Genomic DNA, 10,885 nt, shown 5'->3' with positions numbered 1-10,885 from the left:
ACCTCCAACTTCAAGACCTCCTCCCAGCCCATGTCCTGCTCCACCCAAACTCTAATCAGGGCACACAAACAACAGCGAGGTTTGCCAAAAGAATTCAAGAATCAGTGAGATGTTCTGGCCAGGGTACTGGAAGGATGAATAGGGCAGAAACCATCAAAGAGATGTCTATACCCAGGACAGAGCTAGGGGACCCACATATAGACCTCACTTTGAGATGAAGAAATTAAGGGACTTGAAAGAAACTTCAAATTCTAGCCTCCACAAGAAGCTGGAGCATGTGGTGTTCAGTGAGGGGTTATCTTATTTGGAACCCAGCTGGTTTCCTGCAGGCCCAGCCAAACATGGGGATCTCATATCCTTGAATGTCTGTGGTGGGGCAGGGAGGGCAAGGAGGTCTCAAAGGTCTTCAGCCCTGCACAGGGCTAGTAGGGCAGACCGGCAGTCCCCTTTCACTGCATCCTGTAGACAAGAGAGTCAAGTGTTAGAAAGACCCCACTGCCACCATGGCCCAGGCACTCTGTTTCCTCCCTTGTGCTGGCCCACAACTATCTGATGTCAAGATTTCTGTACTAAATTAACCAAAGACTCATGAGTTCTCCAAGGGCGTAAATACACTCTGCCGTGTGCAGTGAGGGCAGAGTGGCAGTGAGGGGCGAAGCTCTGAGGCTCCAGGTCAAGAACTAGCCAAGTCTCACCTGGAGAGAAGAGTAGAGGGACTTCCCAAATTTCTTTTTGAACTCAGCTCGGATGCTTAGAAGGTCAGTCTCACTTCGAGAGATAAGGATGCGCATCAGGACTTGGTAATTGGGCCCCATGTCCTGGTAGAGAGTGAAACAGAATGGAGAGAGGTTGGTAGTAAGATTCTCACAGAGCAGAGACTGGACAGCAAGGTAAATTACTCTAGAAAGGGGAAGCAAGGTGTGAGTGCAGGGAAAAGAGACGTGTGCATTATCTAGGAGCAAAATTTGTCTCTTTGTCCATCCTCGTGGAAGATGATGCAGCAGGAAAGAGGAGTCTCTGGGAGCAGTTGGGGTAGGTGTTGTTCTGGCCGTGTACCCACCGTTCCTGGCCAGGCCTCTAGCTTAGAGTCTCATTCCTCAAGAGTTCAGTGGTGAGCAGCCCCAAAGGCACGGACAAAAAAAAAAAAAAAAAAAAAAAAATCAGAAGCTGCAGGGGAGCGGGGCCGTGGAGAAGGTCCTGAGCCGCCAGGACTCCCAGGAGCAGGGCCTGACCACACAGGTCCTGGATTCCTCGTTCCTTAGGTTCAGCACCAGATTGAAATGGTTTCTCATTCGATTCACGTGCAGCATTTTCTTCTCCATCTGTGGAACTGGATTGCTGTAGTTTCCTGGTGGCATAAAGCTTTTTGCAGCGTTTTACACCCTTGGAAGTACTGGTGTATTAGCTGGTACGTGCTTTATTTATTAAAAAATTTTTTTTTTAATGTTTATTTATTTTTGAAAGACAGAGACAGAGTGTAGTGGGGGAGGGCAGAGAGAGAGGGAGACACAGAATCTGAAGCAGGCTCCAGGCTCTGAGCTGTCAGCATAGAGCCCGATGTAGGGCTTAAACTCACAAGCCATGAGAGATGGTGACCTGAGCTAAAGTCAGACACTTAACCAACTGAGCCACCCAGGCGCCCAACCCCCCCTTTTTTCTAATTTTTTGCCAATATCTTTTTTTTAAACTTTAAATGTGAAAGTTTTTACTTTAAGCTAAAAATTGCTTGTTATATGTAATAAGTATTTGTACTTTATGTAACAAAATACATATAAAGTAATAAAATCCATATAATTGTATTATATGTGCTATTATATGTAATAAAAAATAACATATAAATCTTTATAATTTTGAAATAAACCCAGACTTGGAAAAATGAAAAATATAAAAATATAAAAAGGATAGGAAAGACTTGCTACCTATAAAGACTTACAGCATGAAAGCCAGGAACTTTATAACTTCCAATTTAGTGAATGTCCAAGGAGCATATACCCAGCCTATCCCCAAACTGAATTGATGGGGTTCTGATAGGGAGCAGGGTCATGTGCCTTCTGGTTTGAATCCTGACCTCCCAGGGCCACCTCACATCCTCATCTGTATCTATCAGTTTCTCCTGGTTGGACCCCTGGGGTTCAGCATCATTCTCTTCCTCCTAAACCTGTACCAAGCCTCCTGCCTATTGGTTAAAGAAGGTAATGGAGGATTCTGTTTAGAAATAACAGAGGTACAATACAGTATCAAATTGAATTATAACTGATTATAATAAATGTGTAACCATGACAGATTTCTAAATAAAAAATGTGCACTGGTGCAGTCACTATTTCCTATGAGCCCCTTTCCCAGAGTTTCCTGTTGCTTGACTCATAAGACCCTTCCCAGAACTGCCTGACACCCATACTTATGGCATCAACACAGATCATAAGTTCCCATGAAAAAAATAGAAAGGAAAATGAGGAAGTAACAACAGGATGCCACATTTCATCTGGACTCATGATCTCATTGTCAGTGTGCCTAGTGGCTACTTTATCTTAAATTTCATATATCACCAATTTTGTATTATGATAAAGGATTGTGTTTTTTCTTTTCTTTTTAATGTTGATTTATTTATTTTTGAGAGACAGAGCAGGAGCAGGGGAGGGGCAGAGAGAGGGAACACAGAATCAGAAGCAGGATCCAGACTCCCATCTGTCAGCACAGAGCCCAATGGTGGGCTTGAGCCCACAAAACATGAGATCATAACCTGAGCTGAAGTCAGACGCTTAACCGACTGAGCCACCAAGGTGCCTGCCCCCTCTCTAGGCTCTTTTAATGAAAATTCATTGTATGGTTCATATTGGTCCGAATTTTCCTGAATCAGCCTTCACTGAAGGTCACTTCTCTGAATAAATATTTGTCACAATCTATGTTTTCACTTATTTCTCATAAGAGAATAAGATAGAAGCATCTGATTGAGTTTTTCCTTTTTAAAAAAAGTTTTCAGGGCACCTGGGTGGCTCAGTCAGTTAGGCATCTGACTTCAGCACAGGTCATGATCTCACGATTCGTGGGTTCGAGCCCCGTATCGAGCTCCACGCTGACAGTGCAGAGCTTGCTTGGGATTCTCTCTCTCCCTCTCTCTGCCCCTCCCCGACTTGTACTTTCTCTATCAAAATAAATAAATAAACTTAAAATTTTTAAAAAAATAAAAAAGTTTTCAGAAAAACAGGCCTATATTATTTTTTGACTTCTACTTCTAAGGGTCAACCCGGCATTTATATCCAAGAGTATGGGTCCTATAGTCTAAATACATTACAATCATTTACTGCTAGGATTCAAATTTGTTTTTATAACAAGAATTTAGACAGATAACCACAACTCTTCAAATCGGTCTTAGTGTTGGCTCAATACAATAGTACAGACTTCATGGGATAAATACAATGGAAATCTCCATTGATGATAAAATAAGGGCATATACGTACTGTCTTTTGAATAGCTGTCAATAAGGCATGATGGTTTCTCAAACAGTCCTCATGAAGCTATGCCATCTACCAAAATGATAACTGCTTTTATCTTCTTAAGAATTGGGGTGAGTTTTTTTATTTGTAGGTTTCAGGGGACATTTATACTAATAGGAGACCTAGCTCAGTGAGTAGAATGATTGGATTCTGTTTATTAAATTACCCAAACCAACATCACCAACTTAAGTGTGGACAATATGGAACAAAGTCCGACCAGAGTGGAAAAGGTGGTCCTGGATGCTAAGAACTCTTATGGTATAGCTTATAGTATAGACCAACACCTATGGTATAGACTATGATTTGACACATGGCAGTTAAATGTCCTCTGGGACCATTGTGTGTGTGTATGTGTGTTTAATTGTGTTTAAATTCCAGTAGAGTTAACATACAGTGTTATGTGTTAACATATGTGTTTTGTAGGAAGCCTGTATGATTTATTAGCTGTGTGACCTTGGGCAAAGAACTTAGCCTCTCTGTACCTCAATTTTTTCATCTATAAAACAGGGATGGAATGTGGCCATGAAGATTAATTGAAATGTGTGTCACAAGCTCAGCATAGGCCCTGGGACACAATGAGCACCCAAGAAATGCTGGCTCTTGTCACCATTCTTGCTAGCATTATCACCATCATTATTCTGGCCACCACTGAAATTGGACAAGATGCTGTCTTATAGAGCAAATTTATATCTATGTTTGGCCATCTAACACCAATTAGGCCAAAATTTTAGCCTTAGTGCTGTTTTGCTTTGACTAATTTAGCTCTAACCACAGCTCAATCCTCTGCTATTGACAAGACAGTTAGTAAACCTAGGAAAAGAGAGCGGCTTTATGATTATAAAACAAATATGAGATTGTTACATTAGCAAAATCGTGAAACTTCCTCTCTGTTGCCCAGAAGTTGTCCTCCCTGCCACCCCACCCCGGTTTTTGTTCCAAAGGGAGGGAAAAGTGTCCGTCTCACCTGGAGGGCTTGATGGAGTTTATCAGCAAAGTACAGCGGTGTGTTCTTGATCACGGAGACTGCAAGCAAGGAGAGAACAGTGGGGAGATGGCTCCCCATGCCAGGTGAGCACCCTACCCCACATGTCCTGAGCAGGTCCTACCTAGGCTGAGCAGAGCCGCCTGGTCATCTCCGTGGAAAATGTTCTGGATGGTCTTCTCTAGCTCGTGCCCACTGCACCGCTGGTACTGATCGAACACTTGTGGTGTGTGTGGGAAGTAGTCAGAAAGATAAATGAGAGCAGGGGGTGATTATCACAGAGAAGGATGAGCCCTCCCCACCTTCCTCAGCCAAAGCTCATCATTAGAGTAAGCTGGGAGGACCAGACGTCCCGTGTGTACCTCGGACAAGGTGTTCAGGATTTCTCTGCGTGAATATTATGACCCATGTGCCCTCTGTGCCGGCCCCTTCAGCCTGCTTTAATGCCTGGGAGGGAGGAGTAAATCAGGATCCTTGTTTGGGGGCTGGGGAGCCACGGTTGTGATGTTCCCAGAATCCATCATCATGATGATGGGAACAGGATTCAGAGTAGAAATGCTTATTTGAAAGTGTAAAGTAGTTGCTTTTATTTATGGTTAAAACAAGCAAACAAAAAGGAATAGGGCTAAGACAGAGGCTCTGCCCTGACAGCTCAGTTCCCCAATTTGGGGAAATCCTGGCACTCAAGGAATTCAATGATCTACAAGGAAAGGTGTGAGGAGGGTTCCCCCACCCAAATGCCTAAGAGAACGGTCATCCGTGACGGACTCACTTCCTGGGAGTTCAGGAGTCAGAGGCTAAAGGAGTGAAAAGGCTTCAGATGGTTACTACCCAACAGGTCATGTCCTCACATGTCACTAAGGACTCCTTCCCCCAGGCAAGGAGAGGTCTGCAGGACAAGTGGGTACATAGGTCACTGGCTCTAGGATATGGTGGGGGAGGGTTTCTTACGTGCGTGGCTGTGCAGACTCCTCACCCCCGCTCACCTGGACATCGTCCTCCACCAGGTTGTAGTCAATGATTCCAGAATAGCTCTCACGGGCCCCCTATGAGAAACTCTCTCAGGAGGACTCTTTGAGGGGTAGCTTTTTATCTCCAGGCAAACTGACCCCAGCCTGTTCTCCTCCCAAAGCCTTCTCTCCTTAATTATACCATTGCAATGCTCTCCACCCCACCCCAGCCCCTTCCCTGCCAGTATAACTCCCTCCCCTGCAGGCCAGTCCCCCTCACCTTAGCCAGGGCCAGGAGCAGGTCCCGCAAGATGCCACTGGTCTCAGATTTGATGTCCTTCTCCACCTCCAACTGGAAATCTGGGGTAGGGTCAGGAGCTCTCTGAATCCTCCCAATTTTTTCCAGTGTAGATATTCTGTCAAATGCCCAACCCACTGTGCCTACTGCCAGCCCCTGCTTGGGGTAGCTTGATGGCCGGTAGTTCCCAGGATGTAAGGCAGAAGCACCATCGTGGGTACCCTGAAAACATCCCTAAACTGTGAGTAACCCATGCCCTACTTAGTGGAGTAGCCTTATCTCCAGGAGCCAACCTGCCCTGGGCAGGAGGTGTCTGTGATTCAAGTAGTAGCCAGGTAGTCAAGGGGGATAGGGAAACCTACATTATGAGGCCAGATGGCTAGGACCCGGTCCTCTCACTGGCGGCACAGAGAAGTGATCCGGGAGGAAAGATGTGAAGACGTGAAAGACAAAAGAGAAGGGGAAAAGAAAGACAGAAGCAAGAAGTGAAAGAGGTAGGAGAGGGATTAAGACAGGCCAAGAATGGACATCAAAGGAAAATTGGGGAAAGCAAGAAAAAGGGGGGGGGGCTTGCTAAGATGGTGAGAAAAGGCCAGTCAGCAATTAACGGGTGAGCCATGTGGCAGCCAAGCAAGGGCCTGAGGGGTAACACTCATGACTTAGGGAGAAGTACCCCCCCCCCCCACCTCAGCTGTAGCAAGGTTCCATTCAGTCTGGGATGTGATATGATGGCAGAATCAGGAAGGGGTTGAGAAGATGACATGGGCACCCTTGGGACTATCATAGCGCCCAACATTGTCATTACCTTGGGATCCGCCCTGGGGCCCCAGACTAAGATGGTTAATCACTGCTTCTCTTTCTTTAATGATCACATCTGGCTCTTACCCTGGGGAGACTGAGAACCGGTAAGGGTGGGTGGGGGGAGAGACCCCAAGGGAAAAGCTCTGAGGCAGACAGGTTCCAAGAGGGCTCACCTAACCTGTCACCCACCCCACCCCCACTCCATGTTCCTTACGTGCTCTTACTATGTTTGTAGACTGTCAGGCACTCTTGCAGCTGGGGTGGGCTTCGGGTAGCAAGAATTTCCACAGCCACATCCTCAGTGGAACCTGGGTTCTGTGGGAAATTGGGAGGCCACTCTGAGACTGGGCCATGTCGGCAGTATGGCAGAGAGCAGAGGATGACCCCTTGTCCTTCTAAAGGTCAATATGGGTTGTTTAAAGGGGGCCTCTGCCAAGTGGACACCTCTGGAGTGGGCAAAGGCCAGGCAGTGAACCCTCTCCTCCCTTCAATGGTGTCCTCATTTCCTAGAAACCCAGAGAGCCTCTTCCAGTACCTTCAGAGCTGTCCTCAATTCCTGGGCATCGAAATGGGCTGCAGGCTGCAGCAAAGCCATCACCATCCTCTCAAGGTTGCCAGAGAGTGCTGCCTGCAGGGACTTCACCAGGTCCTGTGATAAATGGCCCCATGGCAGAAGAGAAGATATGAGGGGGAGGTCCCTGAGGCGTGGGGGACATTTGGAATATCTGGCTGGCTTTTATCTAAGGCCAGAAGCACCAGCCACCCCCCCTCCAGCTGGTACTGCTGCACCCCAAGATTTCGGGGGGGCCTCTCACCCCAGTCCACTGCTCCTGGGAAGTCAGTGGCCTCACCTGTTGGGTGCGCTCCTGGAAGGCTCGAGAGATGAGCTGTCTTTGTTCCCTACTCCGATTGGTCAGCACACCCACAATGGCGCTGCGGTCCACACCTGAACAGAGGTGAGGGCTAGGCCATCAGCTGGTCACAACCCAGCTGAGTCTTTATGGGGGGGGGGGATCCCCTTCCTCCTCACGCTGGAAGCCTCCAGAGGAGGAGAGATGGAGATCTAGGAAAGGGCCATGAAAGACAGGGGCAGGGGCTGCGTCACCCCAACTTCCATTTGGCCTCGAGAAGATGCGAATAAGATGCCAAAATGGCATGCGAACCTGGCCCCGAATTAAGTGTAGGTGGCCTGGTATGCTGGGGGAGAGATGGCTCTGGGGATCACAGACTTGGATTAGAGTCCCGGCCCCGCCCTGCCTTCGTGAGCCATGTGACCTCGGGCCAGCCCCTTTGTCTCACTGTTTCTTCATCTGTAAAATGGAAATAAGCCTTACCTCACAGCAGTGTCCTGAGAATAGGAACCACACACCCACCACGGTACTTGACGGACAAGAATTAAGGCATTCCACAAACGTTTATTGAACAACATCACTTCCTCCTTCCTGGCTCCTTCTTGGTCTGCAGACTGGTTCCTGTAGGGAAGAGCCCCAGGTGCAGAGGGAGAAGGGCTCACCTTGGCTTGCAATTGCCCTCAGCAGCCTCTGCACATCCTTGTCCACGCTGAAGCTCAAGAATGTCCTGAGGGTGCCCAGGGTCCCCCACGCTGCAGTCTATAAGAGCACGAGGGATGAGGGGTTGGGGGGAGCATCGCAAGTCTGTGCACGCTTACCCCAGGGCCTTAACACAGCCCTTGGCAGGGTCTCAGGGCCTGCTCTCCCTTTTCTTGTCCCCCATCCTCTCATTGCCCTGCAGTTGATACACCAACAATGATTCCAACCATTACAGCCCCTACCTTGTTGGCAAGGCCCAGGTGGCTGAGGATCTCCTGGGTCAGGGATGGTCTTGTCTTCCCGCTGGTCACAGACATGGTGTCACTGGCTATGCCAGGGAGGGAAATGGGAGCCAACTGAGGAGAGCCTCCTGGCCCTTTGGGCCTCTTTATGACCCCCAGACCCCGGGGCTCACCTCCCATGCTTTCTTTCCCCTTTTGCAGAAAAAGAGAGTATCGACTTGCTTGGCAGCTTTGAGAGCACAAGTAGAAGGGTAGGAGGGGAGCCCCCTTCTTTCCCAGCTCTCACCCCTCCTTCAGGAAGCAAGGACTGGTCAGGAATGCTGCTGGAGCTAGCCCTCAACAAACCCTCCCTGACTCCATGGCTCCCAAACTTTGGACTCAGGTGCATGACCCCCTTCTGAGAGCCACATCCCTTCCTTCCCGTAGACTGGCTAGGTGTTCCTGGGGTGGCGCAGGGGAGGTGAGGCAAGGTGGTAGGTTTAAGTATGTGGCGTGGGAGACAACAACTCCTAAAACACCTCCTCACCTTCAGCCCCAGCCCACAAGTCAGCCCCTGTTCCCTGCCCCCCAGGCTACCTGCCTGCCACCGGCCTTTCACCTTTGGCCTTTCACCCTTGGCGTCTCTGGCAGGGATCTTTAGGTAAGCAGGTGCACTCTCTGAGCTGATGTATATATGTGTTCTTGTGGGCACTTGGGTGCCTAGACAAGGGAGGAAGCACCCACACTAGAAAAGGAAAACTCCTTTCTCCCTCTCCCATGGGATCATCCAGATTTCCCCACCTCCTCCAACACGAGGGCCCAGGTTCCGGTGCTTACCCAGAGGTGCTGGAGGCGAGGTGGCAGTCGTCACAGCCTGGCGGCTGCCTGTGTGGACACCAGCTTCTGTGTGGCCTGCTAGAGGAGAAGGGGCGTGTCAGCCCAGGCCAGGCAGCCAGTCAGATGACCTCCCTGGCAGCCCAGCTCAGCTGTCGCCTCTAGCTCTGGCCCCTCCCAAATGTGGGAGAGGACCAAGCTGTACCTGGTCCCCCGTGTAAACCCCTCCCCACAGAGCATCTTTCCTCCCAGGGGCCCCGGCCTCAGCCCACGGAGGCCTGCTCAGCCTCTCAGCCTCTCAGCAGTTGAGAAGACACAAGAGGCCTTGTGCCTTGCTCTCCCTGTGGGGCCAGGAGGGACAGTAAAAACCTAGTCTCTAAATCCAGCTTCTGACCTGGCTCTGCCTCTGGCTCCAGCTCTCTGGGGGGACAGGTCAGACAGGCTCTAGGCTGATTTTGAGGCTGATAGAGAAAAACCTGTTGGGGCACATACCAGCAGGGCACCCCAGCCTGCACCCCAGAGGGGTTCCTAACCCCCAAAGTCCCTGACTACTACTGCCTTATCAGAGCCAGCCAGCCTGACTGGGAAGGGCCAGGGGACTGTTTATATCTGTGGGGAAGGAAGAACACAGGTATCAGAGGGTGGGGAACAGATCAGCAGAGTCAAGAGAGAAAAATGCAAAGGGTGTTCCCTGTGGACAAGAGCATCATACTCCCAAAAGGCAACAGGGAGATGGGAGAGGCTCCCTGGGTCCCTGTGTCTTAGATTGCTTCTGTTGCCTTTTGGCTGCCAGAGATGTTGTAGCTGTAAGTGATGCAACCCCAGCAGCTGGGGTCAAAGTCGTCAGTGCAGGGAACAGCTGGTAAACAGCCTTGGGGAGCCTGAGGGGCTCCTGAGCAGGCAGTCATTGGAAACTAACTCCCAGTCAGCTCCCTGGGGTCTATCTAGGAGCCGTTTCCTTCCTGCCTCCCTAGATAGGTCAAGCAGGGGCTGGGCACATTAAAAACATTTTTAAAAATGGGAATATTGGGAGAAGTGTATGGAGGGGACATCCTAGACATCTGAGAATAGCCTTACAGGGAGGATTAAATTAGGTAATATGCGTGATGTCATTTGGCAGAGAAAAATGCCTTGTAAAACAAGGCTGCCAGACTTACTAAAAATACAGGATACCCAGTTAAATTAGAATTTCAGGTAAACAACAAATAATTTGTTGGTATTAAGTCTGACCCAACTGTTTCATGGGAGATACTTATGTAAACAAATTGTTTGTGGTTTATCTGAAATTGTGATTTAACTGAGCATTCTGTAATTCCTTGGAAACCTGGAAAATTGGACTCAGTTTCAGCATGGTGATTATAAGCAAAGGTCCTGGAGTCAGACTTCTTAGATGATTTTTTTTTTGACATTTGTTCATTTTCTTTTATTTATTTTTTATTTTATTATTACTATTTTTTTAATTTTAACTTGTTTTATTACATTTGTTCATTTTCAAGAGACAGAGAGAGTGAGAGGGGAAGGGGCAGAGAGAGGGAGACACAGAATCCAAAGCAGGCTCCAGGATCTGAGCGGTCAGCACAGAGCGCAATGGGAGTGAGGCACGGGGGTGGGGCTCGAAGCTACAAACAGTGAGATCATGACCTGAGCTGAAATCTGATACTCAACCGACTGAGCCACTGAGACACCCCAAGACAGACTTAGACTAGAATTCCAGTCTGCTGTGTGACCTGGGCAATTATTTCAACCCTTCTGTGC

At 48.6% G+C, this 10,885-nt stretch overlaps 1 protein-coding gene across 6 annotated transcripts; it reads right to left on the bottom strand.

Annotated features, from left to right (window-relative positions):
* Positions 1-76: 76 nt before the first annotated feature.
* Positions 77-9,683, bottom strand: ANXA9 (annexin A9). 6 transcript variants are annotated; one of them, XM_043576240.1, is made up of 15 exons: positions 9,525-9,683; positions 9,134-9,211; positions 8,894-9,016; positions 8,318-8,403; positions 8,039-8,135; positions 7,377-7,471; positions 7,061-7,174; positions 6,750-6,840; positions 5,707-5,786; positions 5,463-5,522; positions 4,839-4,923; positions 4,601-4,696; positions 4,459-4,517; positions 696-818; positions 77-459 (listed from the first exon to the last, which is right to left on the bottom strand). In XM_043576240.1, the coding sequence occupies exons 4-15, from the start codon at positions 8,390-8,392 to the stop codon at positions 397-399; spliced, it is 1,038 nt and encodes a 345-aa protein (XP_043432175.1). In that variant the 5' UTR covers positions 8,393-8,403; positions 8,894-9,016; positions 9,134-9,211; positions 9,525-9,683; the 3' UTR covers positions 77-396. The 6 variants fall into 6 exon arrangements, with proteins under 6 accessions (XP_043432175.1, XP_043432180.1, XP_043432176.1 ...); XM_043576245.1 differs by having other exon boundaries at positions 8,898-9,016; XM_043576241.1 differs by having other exon boundaries at positions 8,916-9,016.
* Positions 9,684-10,885: the final 1,202 nt, after the last annotated feature.

This window comes from Prionailurus bengalensis, chromosome C1, assembly GCF_016509475.1.
Source record: "Prionailurus bengalensis isolate Pbe53 chromosome C1, Fcat_Pben_1.1_paternal_pri, whole genome shotgun sequence".
Classification (NCBI taxonomy): Eukaryota; Metazoa; Chordata; class Mammalia; order Carnivora; family Felidae; genus Prionailurus; species Prionailurus bengalensis.
This window is presented reverse-complemented; position numbering and strand designations above follow the sequence as displayed.